Source organism: Lynx rufus, unplaced genomic scaffold (genome assembly GCF_022079265.1).
Source record: "Lynx rufus isolate CCGP_SWC_20201006 ecotype Redwood Valley unplaced genomic scaffold, mLynRuf1.p SCAF_10, whole genome shotgun sequence".
NCBI lineage: Eukaryota > Metazoa > Chordata > Mammalia > Carnivora > Felidae > Lynx > Lynx rufus.
In genome coordinates, this window is record NW_025814824.1 from 19,772,896 (window position 1) to 19,789,399 (window position 16,504).

The 16,504-nt window shown below is 45.3% G+C and overlaps 1 protein-coding gene across 2 annotated transcripts in view; it reads left to right on the top strand.

Annotated features, from left to right (window-relative positions):
• The first annotated feature begins 7,669 nt into the window (after window positions 1-7,669).
• The window catches only part of PSAT1 (phosphoserine aminotransferase 1), a 33,282-nt gene continuing 24,447 nt past the window's right edge, over window positions 7,670-16,504 (top strand). For both annotated transcript variants that reach the window (XR_006966225.1, XM_047102514.1), the window contains exons 1-3: window positions 7,670-7,754; window positions 13,447-13,507; window positions 14,468-14,537. Coding sequence is in view for 1 of the 2 variants with exons in the window: in XM_047102514.1 (XP_046958470.1) it covers window positions 7,695-7,754; window positions 13,447-13,507; window positions 14,468-14,537 (191 nt within the window). In the remaining variant the exon portion in view is untranslated. The remainder of the gene's footprint in view (window positions 7,755-13,446; window positions 13,508-14,467; window positions 14,538-16,504) is intronic.

Genomic DNA, 16,504 nt, shown 5'->3' on the forward strand with positions numbered 1-16,504 from the left:
ATTATTGGTCCTCCGTGAGCATGTAGCAAAACAAATAAAAAATAAAATCTCTGGGTTTTTTTCTGTTAATTGGTCTCACATCCATTTAATTCTTAGTCCAGCTGGAAGATCCTGAAGGACAGAGACTTTTTCCTTCCCTTCATACACGTCAATAAACAATAAATGAATGAATTCTATTGCATGTTAGAGGTGATTCTTGTTTTGGAAACAAGAGAAATGTTAACAAGGTAAGAGTAAGCAGGAGCCCCAGGTGTGGATGGGGCGGTTTCAATGTTATCAGGGTGATTATGGAAGGCCTTGTTGAGCTGATGACTTTTGCCAAATATAAATAGATTCTCTATAAATTTATCAAACACCAGAAGCTGCAGGAGGCAGGGAATATGCCTCATTGTTCGTGGTACATGGTAGGAACACAGTATTTGTGGAATGAATAAATGAACCTGAATGCATTTATTAACGTTCTGGTTTGGGACTATAAATTGTTGTATAAATTTGAGTAGGAATTGTGACCCCCCTCAAGGAGGCAGGGTTTTTTTTTTTTTTTTAAATGGGGGAATCATGTTTGAAGAATGGAGATGGTTAATGGTTGAAGTGATATCAAGTGGCTTTTGTTTTCATTTGATTTTTCCTACTGAGCGTATTCCTGTGTTATTAAAAAGTCTTTGCGGGGCGCCTGGGTGGCTCAGTCAGTTGAGCCTCTGACTTTGGCTCAAGTCACGATCTTGTGAGCCCTGCGTTGGGCTGCTTCAGATTCTGCTTCAGATTCCGTGTCTTCCTCTCTCTCTGCCTCTCCCCAGCTCGCGCGCTCTCTCTTTCTTTCTCTCTCTCTCAAAAATAAAAAGTCTTCAGGACATCTGGCTGGCTCAGTTGCTTAAGCATCTAATTTCTCTCAGGTCATGATCTCACGGTTCATGGGTTCAAGCCCCCGCGTTGGGCTCTGTGACGACAGCTCAGAGCCTGGAGCCGGCTTCAGATTCTGTCTCTCCCTCTCTCTCTGCCCCTTTCCTGTTCTAGCTCTGCCTCTCTCTCTCTCTCTGCCCCTCCCCCGCTCATGCTCTGTCTCTCTCTCTCTCAAAAATAAGTAAACATTAAATATTTTTTTTTAATAAATAAAATAAAAAGTCTTCGTGTGCATTCCATGTAATAGTGGTATAGCAGTTCACCACATGCATAAACCACGATCTATTAAACTGGCCTTCCCATGTTTTCCAGTTGTTTCCCTCCAGCCACATTGCCCATCTGTCCTTTCCTCTGTTTCATCTCTAGGATTACAGAAATGGTTCACCTATGCAGCTTTCAATTCTTGTTATTTTTTATTAATCTTTGCTGTCTTTCTATACCAAACATAGGCCAGTAAATAAATTAGATGATGGTCATCATTTATTTCTGAGGCAGTGTATGTTGGAGTTGGGATTTAGTTGAGGTATAAGAAAAAGCAGGGTCAGAAGCAGGAAGTCCCAAGTCCTGCACTGACTCTGCCCCCATTATCCCTGGCTTTGCTCTAGCTCCTTCCTTTGTCTTTGTATTTGCTCTGGCCCCCGAAGAGGAAAAAAAATTTAAAATGAGGGGCACCTGGCCGGCTCAGTGGGTAGAGTGTGTGGCTTATGATCGGGGGGGTTGTGAGTCTGTGCCCCATGTTGGGTGTAGAGAGTGCTTAAAAATAAAATATTAAAAAATAAATAAATAAAAAGAAAAAATAAAACCACCACCAGATTATTAACACTACAAAAGTCATTCTACATTTTTAAAAAATTTATTGTTTAATGGTTATTCATTTTTGAGAGACAGCATGAAGGAGGAAGGGCAGAGAGAGAGAGACAGAGGATCCAAAGCAGACACAGAGCCCAATATGGGGTTTGAACTCACAAACTGTGAGATCGTGACCTGAGCCAAAGTCAGGTGCTTAACAACTCAGCCACCCAGGGGCCCCTGCAAAAGCCATTCTAAAAGACACTTGATGGTTTCTATAATAGGCACATGAAGACTTTGGACAGCTGATTGAACAAGTGCTCCGTGGCCCATTTTCATGCTTCCATGTGGAACCCAGGTGAGGCAGCCCAGGTGAAGAGTGTTAATCCAAAACTGCACAGGTACATGACCAGGGGCAGTCCGGCTGGGTGTGGTGAATACTGTGTCTATACATCAGACAGATGGTGTCAAGGGGTTGCTCTCTTCCTTAAAAACAAAACAAAACACAACACAACAAAACAAAACAAAACACACACACAAAAAAGTAGTGAAATAAGTACATTGTCAGGTTTAAAAAAAATCCTGATGCCTTTTCCATACCAGGATCCTTTTAGGATGTTGGGAGATATAAGGAGTGTGCAGTCCCCTGTGGGGAATGCCCAGTGGTCCATACAGAATGTTTCTCTTAAAATGACTCCCTTAGAGATTTTACTGGTGCAAACTTTGCTGTAGAATGCTCTCTATACTGATCATTCAAAAAGGGAGACAAAGGGGGCGCTTGGCTGGCTTAGTGAGTAGAGCATGTGACTCTTGATCTTGGGGTTGTAAGTGAGCTCCTACACGTAGAGATTACTTTAAAAAAATGAAAAAAAAAAAAGAGAGAGAGACAGAGGGATGACTAGAGCACTACTCTGTATGATACTAATCAGGGTGGATATGCAACATTATACATTTGTCTAAATGCATAGTATTTTACAACATCAACAGTGAGCCCTAATGTAAGCTCTGGTCTTTGGGTGACAATGATGTGTCAACATAGGTTCATTGATTTGTAACAAACTTACCACTCAGGTGGGGACTATTGATAATAGAGGAAGCCATCTATGCATATGTAGGGGATGGGGTAGAGGAAAAATAACTTCCTCTCAATTTTCCTGTGAACCTAAAACTGCTCTAAAGATAAAGTCTACTTTAAAAAAGATATATAAAAAGAATAAATAAAGCAAAATGGATGAACCTTGAAGACATTGTGTTAAGTGATATAAGCTGGTCACAAAAGACAAATTCTGTATATTCAGATGTGGAAATATTGGGGTTTGGCAGAAACGGTCAAGAAAGAATTCTTGAGATGTCTTCGGTTTATTAAAAGCACAGGGATAGGACTCATTGGCAGAAAGAGCTGCACTGGGGTTGTGAGGAACGACTGATTATATACTTTCAAGTTGGGAGAGGGTTAGGGATAGCGTAAGTCTCTAAGGAATCTTGGAAGAAATGTTTCCAGGACCTTGAGGGGGCTAGCTGTTGTTAGGAAAAGGTCATTTGTTACTGTCTAATGAAACCTCAGTCATGAGACCATTCATATGTATATTAGTGGTCCATATGCTTGGAGAATGGTTGCTAACATGTATCTTGGAGGGATTTGAGATAAAGGAAGTTTCCAGAGGAATTTGTATATGTTAAAAGAAACTTACAAGAATCTGGAGGTCAGGATAATGTTAAGCTAAGATTGCCTTTTGCCCTTAACAAAGTGTCAACATCCAGACTGCTGAGTTCCTAGAGCAAGGTCATTCTGCCTGTCTCAAGGACTTGTAAAGTTGTAAGGAAATTTAATTTTTTTCTTTTGCCTTTGTTTCCCACATCGTGTTCCCCTTATGAGAGGTACTCAGGGCAGCCACGTGCATAGAAACAGAAAGAACGGTGATTTATGGGGGCTAGGGGAAAGGGGAGTGGGGACTTACTGATTAATGGATACAGTCAGAGTTTCAGTTGGGGAAGACGAAAAAGTCTGGAAATGGACAGTGGTGACGGTTGTGCAACACTTAATGTACTAATGCCACTGAGCTGTACCCTTAAAAATGGTTAAAATGGTAACTTTTATGTTATGTATGTTTTATCACAAATTTTTAAAATGCAGTGAAGTAGGGAGAGGGAATAAACTGAGGTCGTAAAGTAAGCAGGGTGAGTAACTTTTCCCACCTTTTGGGGTCAGAATGAAGAGTGTTATAGGATTTTGACTTTTTGTTTGAGTCCCTTGTCCTGTCCCTCATTTCCTCCAGGAGTAATAACAGAAAAGGATCTTCAGCTCCAACTACAGAAAAGGGCAACAAAATAGTCTTCTCTCATTCCCAACAGGTTTCTTTTCTGTTCAGTTCTCTTCTCCTTCCCCTCTTTTTTTAAAAGTGTGTTTATTTATTTTGAGAGAGAGAGAGAGCGAGAGAGAGAGAGCCCCTGAGTGGGGGAGAGAGACAGGAAGAGAGAGAGAGAATCCCAAGCAGGCTCTGTCACCGTGTAGCTTGACTCGGGGTTGGAACTCATGAGCTGTGAAATCATGACCTGAGCCGAAATCAAGAGTCAGATAGATGCTCAACTGCCTGAGTCACCCAGGCGCCCCTTTTCTCCTTCCCCTCTAAATGGGATGGCCAACCTGACTGGAAATAGTGGCACATTCACATATGTACAGTAAGGGCTCAAGAAATAACACCTGTGAAACTGACATTTGCAAAATACATCTTTCATAAAGAAGCTGCTTTTGGGGCGCCTGGGTGGCTCAGTCGGTTAAGCGGCCGACTTCCTCAGGTCATGATCTCGCGGTCCGTGAGTTCGAGCCCCGCGTTGGGCTCTGGGCTGACCGCTCAGAGCCTGGAGCCTGTTTCAGATTCTGTGTCTCCCTCTCTCTGACCCTCCCCTGTTCATGCTGTCTCTCCCTGTCTCAAAAATAAATAAAACGTTAAAAAAAATTAAAAAAAAAATAAGAAGCTGCTTTTAACCTCAGTGAGAGCCTACTAAGAGGGGAGGGGCCCTCCTGAAATGCAGGAATCCCCTGGGCTGTCTTCATACATCTACGCTGCAAGATAGGCAAGGGTGACAGAGGGATATTTTGAGATTAAATTACATTTCCCCAGTGTTTTTTTTCTTTTCTCATTCTCTCATTCAAGCAGGGAGCAGAGTGTATTCCTCGCTGAAGGAGGGAATTATGCGGCAGAATACTGTAAAGCAGTCGTTAGAAGGAGAGCTGATGGCCAGCAAGCTGAATCAGGCCTGGAGGGAATCTAGGCGGGACCCCTTAACAATATTGACCTGTACAGTGCGTTCTGAAATTTAAATTCGGAGACGTTTAAAAATTGGAAAACATCACATCAACATCTGGGTTTCTGGTTTTTCCTTATAAATGGGAAGACAGCTCCATCAACTTTGCCCATTTGGCAACAACAGCTGGACCTGAGCTGCAGCTGTCGTGTGGAGAGTGGGGTATTAATTAGGATAACATGGGCCACCAGAACAAAAAGCCCCTCGGATTTCAGTGGCACGACACAAAAGAAGAGATACTTTCTCGATTGTGAATAAGCCCGGAGTCGGTGATACAGAGACTGGATGGAGATCCTTCCTTTCCGTGTCTCCACCATCTCCGGGGACCGTAGAGTCTCTGATTTCAGCCTGTGGAGTGGGGAAAAGAAGTGCAGAAACACACCATTTCCCCACCCCGGAAAGGGACATCCTCGGTTCCATTCCACTGATGGGACCCAGGCACGCGATCTGCCTGGACGCAAGGAGAGCTGGGAAATGAGGAGACTGGCTGGGCCGCCACTTCCTGGCGACGACTCTGTTCCATGGAAGGAAAGCAGGAACGTGTGGTGGGCCTGTGCAACTCCTGCACAAACGGGTGGGCATGTTCCAACTCACCACAATTTCACCACCACCTTTCTATTCCCAAGTGGCCCAGGATACACTGGAATTTGTGATGCAGAATTAAGGTATTTGTGCCCAGCGTGTGAGGAAGAAACAGAAAGAAGTGGATTCTCTCTAGAATGAGAAAGAGATTCCCTTGGGCTGGGAGGAAGAGAGACAGAGAGAGAGAGCCAGAGGTCAGCAGTACCTGCCTGGGCAGAGGGTCTGTGTGCCTCAGTTCCCTGTAATATCATCTCAGAAACTGGAAAGCCCTAGAAAGAATGACCTCGGGGCCTGTCTCGGCCGATAGGATGATCGCCACCTCCAGCCCACCCGAATTTCCTGTGTTCCTTGTGGGACACAGACGTGGTTTAATTGACTGAAGCAGCCATATAAACCTGAATAGTGGAGACAACTCAGCCAAATTTGGGGGGATGGAGACCAAATGGCTGGGTGCTCCCCTCTCCATCCCACACCGCAGGGCGGTGTAAATCCCTGTGGTTAGGGACTCCAGGAAGGAGGAAGGCCACCTCCCCCACTCCTTCAGTGGATTGGCTGCTCAGGGTCTACAGATAAGTCTTTATATAAAATAATGGATAAATGACTATTCTTGCACGTCTTAGTTTATGGACTGAGATTCACACCTTTTTACTCAGTTTTTCAATTTCTTAAATGAGGGTGCTGTGGAAGGCAGTGGCCTTGTTCATTTGAGCTTTTTCTAGAAATTTTGCCCTCCAACTCACAAATCCAAAGCAGGACCTCCACCCCCAGCCCCATCCCACCCACATACCACAAAAAACAAACAAAAGCCAAAAAAAAAACAGTCATCTTACAAGCCTTTTCAAATGGGGCGGTAGGTCCCCCTGTGGGTGGTGTTACAGGAAGCCCCAGTGTGTATTCCTGGAGCACTAATTTTGCTCAAAGATTTGGTAACATACTCTTTGTATTCAAAGAAACTAGGTTAAATTATGGAGTAGAAAGCAGACTTCGCAGTTCAAAAAATAATGAAATTCCAGAATTCAAAGAAATGTCTTTCTTGTGGGGGAAGGGGGGCCTCCCTGTTTCAGAACACCATGCGGGTCTCCACGGGAGTTCTTTTGAGAAGGATGCGTCTGTGGAAAAGTTTGAGCAGCGCTGGCCTGGCGCCCGGCTTGGCTTGGGCTGCAGACTGACTCTGGGCCTCTCCCTAGGCTTGCACTGACTCCCTAGTGGTTTCGCATTGCCGTTAATATCTCCTCACGTTTCTAAACCCACAGCTTGTCAGCACCGGTGCAACCTGAGAGCGAATGCCAGGTTCGTACTCGCTCTTTTCACAAAAGGAAATGGAGAATCAGCAACTTGAAAGGACTTGCGTGGGGGGGGGGGGGCGGGGATCCAGGTTTCCCAGGCCAGTTCTCCTCCTCGAGTGCTTGGCCGCTCCATCCTTTCATTCTGCAGGAACCCCTGGTCCATCTACCCATGCAAGGAATCTCATTCCCCCTCCCCCCGCACTCCCCCTCCCGTCCGTCCATCCTTCACCCTGTAGTTCCATTCTTGAGAGCCCTGCCTCTCCAATGCGGCATCCGGGGCTGGTGGGGGGCGCTTAGAAAAGTTTCGTGAATTAGTAACCGCTGGTTCTGAAGCATGCATCAGAGCCCAGACCAGGGGCGGGTGAAGAAGTGGTTGGATTGGGGAAGGAGTTGCTCCACGTCTCCCAGTGCGACCAAGAGAGAGGGGCTGCGGTTGGAGGGCGGAAACGGTCCGGATCCAGGCCGCAGAAGCACGAACCCACATTGGCAGGGGCAGCCCTTTCCCGCCGCCCACGATCCTAGGGCGGGCACTCTGCCGAGCTGGGCGGCTGGTGCAATCTCCCGCGCGCCTTGCACTGATCAGAAAGAGAGGAGCTGAGACAGTAGACGAGAGGAGGAGCAACTGCTCCTGGGCCTTGGCTGAGGCGCATGACCAATGGGGATGCGAGCCCCGTAGCGCGAACCAATTAGCGCAGGGCCTGCGACAGCGCGGGCCAATGGGGGCGCCGACTGGGCGCTGGGAGGAGGCAGAAGGTCTGAGCCAGCAGTAGACTTGCGCTGCCCACGCGGTCAGTTCTCTCGTTTATCCCTCGCCTCCTGCGCTGCCGCATCATGAGCGCCCGGAGGCAGGTGGTCAACTTCGGGCCCGGGCCTGCCAAGCTGCCGCGCTCGGTAAGTCCCCACGAGCGCGAGCCGAGAGTGCGGTGCGGGCGGGAGCGCGCGCGGTTGGCAGTGTATCTCTGAGGCGGGGCGCTCGGATCCCCTCTCCCGACTCGGAGTCTTCCGAGCGTTCTGCAACAGAGTGCATGCCCAGTTCAGGATCCCTCGCAAGTGGGCTTCTGGAAGAATGCATCTGGGGGAAAGGAAACTCGGCGACTTGCTTCTACAGCTGCCCCTGGCGCCGACTGCCCTGGGCGCGGCGTGCACGACTCGGCTCGCCCGTGCGGCGCACCTGCAGACTCCGGTGCTGTGCCTTCTCCTGGGCTGGCCCCGGGGCGCGGCGGGAAGGCAAGAGCTCTCATCTCTGCGTTCGCCTTGCCCGGCCGGCATTGAGAGCCAGGCAGTGCCGAGTGGATCTGTGAATGGATACTTTGAATGAATGGTGAATGAGGATCGCGTTAACTGGAGGGGATGGCAAACTGGAGTCCCGCGCATGACCCCTCCTCGTAAGGAGTGTTTGGATTAGCCGGCACTTGGGAACGTTGCTTTTCAGAAATGTAAATCTGAAAGCCTTCAGTCCACCCTTTCCTTGTTCCCCTCGAGAAGCTGCCCCCCCCCCCCCGCCACCTTTATTTCAGCTCTGTTCCACGCGTAGATTTTTTTTTTTTTTTAACTGGCTTGTTTCCTAAAAGCATTCGAGTATTCAAATTCTGTTAGGCTTTGGGCTGCTTGCCCAGTTAGCTTCACTTTGTTTTGGAGGAAATGGGATGATTGAATTCTCCCTGGGGCCACAACCAGACTTTTCAAGTCCAAGTGGAACTGACTCCCTGCCTTCCTAGGCACCAAGCCAGCTTCCAGCTCCTCCCCCAACACCCATTCCTCCTTTCCTCATCACCACCCCCCCCCACTCCCCAGTTGTGAAGAAGGCCGTTTGTGATTTGCCTTGATTGACAAACTGCTATCGCTGCTGTTATATTTTTATTTTTCTAACCAGAATGACTGATAATATGTTGTTGCAACATGAGGCATAGCCAAGTGCTTTACAATTATCTATTGTTGAACAGAGTAGAAATCTCCCCGGGATAGAGCTTCCTCTGTGTTGTACGAACAGAGAATCTTACAATTTTAGAAGGGAAAGGATTTCTTGCATTTCTAGGGGCAGGGCTCGCGGTAGCTGAGAGAACAGGGCTTGTTTTTTCTCACCTATTACAGTCGGTTTTAGGTGAGATTCCTTCCCTGTCAGAGCTGTGCAAACGTTTCTTGTACCTGCCTCACCTTTGTCCCTTCTCTGTTTTGGAATCTTCTATTTGTTCCTTGTGCAATTTCTTTCTTTTTTTTTTTTTTTTTAAGTAATCTCTCCCCACCCCCAGGGGCTCGAACTCAGGCCCCCCTGAGATCAAGAGTCCCATGCTCTACCCATTGAGCCAGCCAGGCACCCCTCCTTGTGCAGTTTCTTTATGCATTTTTTAAAATGGCAGTTGTGATCATCAGTAACGTAATTATTGTTTTCCTGGGAAGATTTTTGCCCTCAGATGCCCTCTCTGGGTGGGGGAGGGGGTGGGTGGAAGGAAGTGGCAGATGTTGCTTTTTATGTGTTTTGATTTGATTGAATTGTTAGGATTAGAGAAGGTTTTCAAACTTTACTGTTGACTGTGACCACAATGGAAAATATATTTTACAAAATGACGAAATACATGCATATAATTATAATGAAAGCCTTATATTAAGGTCTTATGAAATATTTGGCCTAAATAACTACAACATACATAGTTTTGTATTCTATTCCACTCTAGTCTGTTCTATTTCATTTAAAAAATTAGTTGTGAGGAGCACCTGGGTGGCTCAGTCCTTTAAGTGTCTGACTCTTGATAGCCGCTTAGGGTCATGATCTCACGGTTCGTGGGTTCAAGCCTGTGTTGGGCTCTGTGCTGACAGCACAGAGTCTGCTTGGGATTCTCTCTCTCCCTTTCTCTTTGGCCTTCCCCCGCTCGCTGTCTCTCTCTCAAAATAAATAAATAAACTTTAAAATTTTTTTTTTTCAACGTTTATTTATTTTTGGGACAGAGAGAGACAGAGCATGAACGGGCGAGGGGCAGAGAGAGAGGGAGACACAGAATCGGAAACAGGCTCCAGGCTCCGAGCCATCAGCCCAGAGCCCGACACGGGGCTCGAACTCACGGACCGCGAGATCGTGACCTGGCTGAAGTCGAACGCTTAACCAACTGCGCCACCCAGGCGCCCCAATAAATAAATAAACTTTAAAAAAGTTAGTTGTGACCCACAAAAGCGATTGTACTCTGCAGCTAAAGAAACTCCACTGGGGTAGAGGGGCATGATTTTGGGGTAGAAGTCTTTTAAAACTCTTTGTAATGATTTGGGTTATAACCTCATTTAAGGGGATACCGTCTGTAAGAGAAATCCAGTCTTTTTTTGTAGTTTGTCCAAGATTTTATTTAAATTCAGGTTAGTTAACATTTAGTGTAGTATTAGTTTTAGGAGTAGAATTTAGTGATTCATTTACATATAACACCCAGTGCTCATCACAAGTGCCCTCCTTAATGCCCCTCACCCATTTAGCCCATCCCCCCACCCAGCTCCCCTCCAGCAACCCTCAGTTTGTTCTCCATATTTAAGAGTCTCTTATGGTTTGCCTCCCTCTCTGTTTTTATCTTGTTTTATTTTTATTTCTCTTCTCCGGTGTTCATCTGTTTTGTGAGAAATCCAGTCTTAAACAGGAGTTCAAAGATGGATTCACTAAAGTTTATTTGTTCAGCCAATGCTAATAAGCATCCGGTAGTTTACAGAATAATGACAAATCCTTTTTTCTAATGCTAGCTTTTATGATTTCTTTTCTTTTTTGAAAGTAATCTCTATACCCAAAGTGGGGCTTGAACTCACGACCTGAAAATCAAGAGTGTCATGCTTGCTGACCAAGCTGCCAGGTGTCCCAACAATGACAAATTCTTGACACCCGCTCCCCCCACACCCCGCCCTTGCCAAAGGAAACTTTTGTTTAATTCTTTATTGTTAAAATGTTGTTTTTTTCAGGGGCATCAGGGTGGCTCAGTCCGTTGAGCATCGGACTCATTTCAGCTCAGGTCATCATTTCACGTTGGTGGGATGGAGCCTGGCATCAGACTCCGCGCTGAATGTGGAGACTGCTTAAGATTGTGTCTCCTGCTGCCCCTCACTCCTGCTTGTGCGCGTGCGCACTCTCTCTCAAAAAGTTTTTTTTTTTTTTTTTTAGACAAATTACACTCCAGTTTAGATTGTTTTATGACCATCCTGTTTTAGCCTCTGTCTTTCGAGGAAACCTCTGATGGCAGGAAGCCTCTACAGAGGGCTTATCTCACCTGTTTAATGTATGTTTTCAGGGCATTTTTCCCCTTTCTTTGTACTTCATGACAGTTTGCACATACACAAAGGTAGAGAGGGAATAATACAGTGAAATCCATGGACCCATCTCTGAGGATTTTGAATTCTGTGGACGTTTTGCCAGTCTTGCTTGTTTCAGTACTCCCTCCTCCAGCACGCTCTTACTCCCCACAGGCTCTGTGATGATTTTAAAGCCAATTCCAGGGGCGCCTGCGTGGTTCAGTCAGTAGAGCGTCTGACTTCAGCTCAGGTCGTGATCTCATGGTTCTTGGTTGGATCCGAGCCCCATGTCAGGCTCCGTGCTGACAGCTCAGAGCCTGCAGCCTGCTTTGGATTCTGTGTCTCCCTGTCTCTCTGCCCGTACCCTTTGCTTGTGCTCTGTATCTCTCTCTCTCTCAAAAATAAATAAACATTAAAAAATAAAATTAAAAAAAAATAATAAAGCCAATTCCAGGAACGCCTGGGTGGCTCAGGCAGTAGAATGTCTGACTTCGGCTCAGGTCATGATTTCATGGTACTAGGCTCCGAGCCCCATATCGGGCTCTGTGCTGACAGCTCAGAGCCTGGAGCCTGCTTCGGATTCTGTGTCTCCTTGTCTCTCTGCCCCCACCATTCGCTTGCTCTCTGTAGCTCTCTCTCTCTCTCTCAAAAATAATTAAACATTAAAAAAAATTAATAAACAATAAAGCCAATTCCAGATATCATGTCATTTCACACTTTAACATTCATCTCTGATAGGATTTTATCTTCCTTCTTTAAGAAAAATAAATAAAGGATTGGTGTTTTTTTGTTTTTTTTTTTTTCAGTGTGTAGTTACTTGCATTTTACTTACTTTGGAGGAACAAAACATCAATGGGGCTCCCCCCAAGCCAGCTGTGTTTTGTAAGGTTTGGTGAGCCATGCCCCATTTCCTGACTCTTTGGGATTGGTGGTAAATTGGGTCTCCCCCGCCCAGTTGTCCCTGTAAGGTAGAATGTGGTTAAGGGACTGCAGTAATCTTAGGAGAGGGGTCAAAGGGCTGGCCAGGTGCATAGCCCTCAGAGCCTTGGCTGATATTACTCATCTGCGCATCGGGGATAGGAATATCCCCCTCATGGCTCTGTCGGTATGTCATTACCTCCCCTGACCATTAATCTTTCACAACAGGTGTTTCTTTCTTTCTTTTTTTTTTAAATGTTCATTTATTTTGAGAGAGAGCACGTGCTCCTAAGCAGGCTTCTCGGAGCCCAACAGGGGTCTGGATCTCAGGAACCGGTGAGATTAGGACCTGAGCCCAAATCAAGAGTCCAGCGCTTGGGGCGCCTGGGTGGCGCAGTCGGTTAAGCGTCCGACTTCAGCCAGGTCACGATCTCGCAGTCTGTGAGTTCGAGCCCCGCGTCGGGCTCTGGGCTGATGGCTCAGAGCCTGGAGCCTGTTTCCGATTCTGTGTCTCCCTCTCTCTCTGCCCCTCCCCCGTTCATGCTCTGTCTCTCTCTGTCCCAAAAATAAAAATAAACGTTGAAAAAAAAAAAAAAAGAGTCCAGCGCTTAACCAACAGCCACCCAGGAGCCCCTTCATTCACAGCAGGCTCTTCCTAATTCCCGCACACCCACCCTGTTCCATTTGAGCACCTTAAGACTAAAAAGATGGAAAATTGAGTTATCAGTTTAATTTCAGCCTCACCGACTTTTTTTGTTTTTCCTTGAACCCAGAACTTTATGCATTTTGTTATATTTCTGCTTTCAGAGTGAATAATGTGATAGTGGAGGGGATATTTTCTAGCACGTCCGTTTTTTCCCAGAGGTCTTATCTTGACAGCTGAGGGTTGTCATCAGAAAAATTCTTTATTTGAACTTTATTTTTTGAATACAGATGAATTTTTATACCTAAATAAATTCATGCTTTTGGAAAAGCTGTATTTTTTTTTAGAGTTTATTTTTATTTATTTTGAGAGAGAGAGTATAGAGAGCGAGTGGGAGAGGGGCAGAGAGGAAGAGAGAATCCCAAGCAGGCTCCGTGCCATTAGTGTGGAACCCGATGCAGGGCTCGATCTCATGAACCATGAGATCTTGAGCTGAGAGTCTGACGCACAACTGATTGAGCCACCCAGGTGCCCCAGAAAAGCTGTATTTTAACATCAATCGCATTACATAATTTCACACTTAACTTGTGTGTAAATTGCATTAGTAGGGCTCTGTGTGGTGGATGGGAGGAAGGGGATTGGCCGTGGGCACGACAGAAGCTTCCGGACCTCACAGACCCTGTGGGTGGACTCCCTCTCTTTGATGTCCAGAGGGTGTCCTCTGCACAGAATATCCAAATCATTTTATTTTCTCTTGTTTTTTCCTAGGTATTGTTAGAGATACAAAAGGAATTATTAGACTACAAAGGAATTGGGATTAGTGTTCTTGGTAAGATTTACTTTTTGACTCTGAATATCCAGGTTCCAAAGGAAACTGATTAAAATGCATCAAGCCTCGAATTTTTTCCCCTCGGTCTTCCTTTAGGCCTTTGTAGATCTATTTTTAAGTTTTAGTAATTTTGGTCGCATGATTGATGGAAGCAGTTTTGAAATCAGTACCCATGCTGGTGAGGGGTTCTCGCCTCTCCGCTTACCCTTTCATGGTTGGTTTTTGCTGTTCATACCATCGGAGATCACATGCCTCACCATGCTCTGAACCTTTATAGTATTGCCTCACATTCATTGTACAGCCTGGGCTATACTTACAAATGAACTCAGTAAATGTTTAAAGGTCTACAAGCCTTTGCTCAAGATCTTGCGCGTTAATAATTTCATTAAGTTTCTCTTACATTATTGAGGAAGAGAACCTTGGAATTTAAAAATTTCCTCTTGAAAATTTAATGTCCTTTTTCTTGTTAGGTAATTCCAAAGGCCACATAGTATTAAGAGATCATAGGGTTAACTGCATGCTTGTTGCTATTAAATTTTGTTCCTGTGGGTTTGGGACGAATACGTGGGTTTCTGTGAAATGAGAGCCGCAGTGCGGAAATTTGTGCTGCTGTTCTTGGGCCTTTGCTGCTGCCTGTGCTGCTGTTTGTAGCCTTTGTGCACGGGTTCGTGTTTGTGAGAAATCGCAGGGACGGAAGGATGAATTAGTAAATGGCTCATTTAATGAGCATGCAACTTGAAAAATCATTCCGCTGTGGCTGTAAGGCTCAAATGTTTGCAATTGGAAAATCAGTTTGGATTTTTCCCCTAAACTAAGTGAGCCTTGGCCCACAATTTGCAAAATCACTGCAATTTCCCGTTATTATTTTATTTGCAAATTGTGCACTTGCTTCTAAAGTTCCTTCTGTTCATTTGGTTTTGAACTGGAACTGCGTTTTCTTGTTTTTCTTTCCTTCCACAGAAATGAGCCACAGGTCATCAGATTTTGCCAAGATTATTAACAACACAGAGAATCTTGTGCGGGAATTGTTGTAAGTTCAAAATTTTAAAGACCAAATTCGTTACTTTTGTTCGATAATCCACATACCTGGGTGTCTGTTATAGTATTTACTCTGCTGTGTGTTAAGAATATTTCATAATTAAAAATAATCTTTTAAAGATTCTCCCAAAGTCACTAAATTAGTACATCATGCTTTTTTTGTTTGTTTGCTCTCCTGTGTTTGTGTGTTTTTATTTTATGTGGTGTTTCCAAAGATTTGGAATCTTTATATCTAAGAAAGATTTTTCAGGCTTAATAGGGATTTAGATAACAAAGAAATGGTCATCTTGGTTAGTTTACTGGCTCTTAAAAATGTGGGTCTCAGACCACCTGTCAGAATCACCTGGCTGCGGGGAGGTATTAAAAAATTTAAGGGCAGGGCCCCTCTCTAGCCCAGCTGAATCAGAATCTCTGTAGAAACTTCATCTTTTGCAAACTTTTTGGGTAATTTTAAGAGTTCTTCACTCCAGGAACTTCTCAGGTGGTCCCTCTTAGCTTATCTGTACCATTCTCCTTACCCAGAGGAAACCTTACTTATAAATAGATTGCTGTTTAAATGAGAGATTTATATATTATCTATACATATTCACATAAACGTTATGAATATGGTAATCTTGGGTGGGGGGGAATCCACATTTTCGTTCTGCTCATAGAACTGGTGCATGTTCATGGTAGAAAGTTTAGGGGAAAACCTGAATATCACAAATTAAACTAGAATTTAAACTACTGGATAGTTAAACTATGGATAGAATTAAACTATCCATAACCCTATCAGTCAGAGGTAATTATTATTAACATTTTAGGGTTCATGTTTGCATTATTTCGTTAACAAGATTGGAATTATATGGACTACTTCCTTTTAAATTGCCTTGATGAAATGCTTCAAGATGGGGCAGGCTTGGGGACACTTTTGTGAGGAGCCCCTAGAAGCCCAGTGCAATGCGAGTGGTCAGAACCAGTAATCGTTCACGTGACTTCACTCACCGGGTCTGCCTGCTGGGTCCTGTGTCCTGTCCACAGCATAATCCTGTGCTTCATGGAACCTTGGCCCCAGAAGATGTGGGCTGTGAGCCTCCTGGGACTGGACTCTCAGTTCAGTTTATGGGCCTGTCCTTTATTCTAACCAAGTGCCTACCTTGTACCCCTGTCTGCTCTGTCTCTATCTGCTGTCCTTCCATCCAGGTGTTGGCCTTCTTATCTGTCTGGCATCTGAATAACATAGACCTGGAACCCTCTCAGCTGCTGAGAACCTCATGTTTAGAACCTCTCAATGAGACCTGGCAGTAGGCACTGGATGATCACAGGCAGACATAGTTCAGGACCAGATATTTGCACAGCACCCATTCCCCAGGACCCTCTCGGGTTGCCCTGCCCTTTGGTTCTTACCTTGGTGCTGGACCTGTCTGTAGCCATCTGCCTTCCATATACCTGTTTCTAAGCTCTGACCTTACTCAAAGGTTTGGGTCCAGTTTCCATGGTCTAGTCCCTCTGGAGCTGGGCTTCTCTTACTGCCTAGAGCCATTCCAACCATCATCTTCATTTTCTATGCTGGAGTCCAGAAATTTCCCTGTTAGTCTTGTTTTTTTTTTTAATGTTTATTTATTTTTGAGTGAGAGACAGAGTGTGAGGTGGGCTGAGGAAGGGGCAGAGACAGAGGGGAAAACACAGAACTCAAAGTGGGCTCCAGGCTCTGCACCGTCAGCACAGAGCCCAACGCAGGGCTCGAACTCACAAACTTTGAGATCATGACCTGAGCTGAAGTCGCACGCTTAACCAAATGAGCCACCCAGGTGCCCCCCTGTTAGTCTTGATGTATGTCCGTATGTGATTACATGCTTAGGCCTAAAACGTTATCTACGATCCTTATCACCGTCCGAATGGTTCATAGCATGGACCAGCACATATCTATTTTTAGGACTTCTGGTTGTAAGTGACAGATGCCCAGCTCTTAGCTTAAGT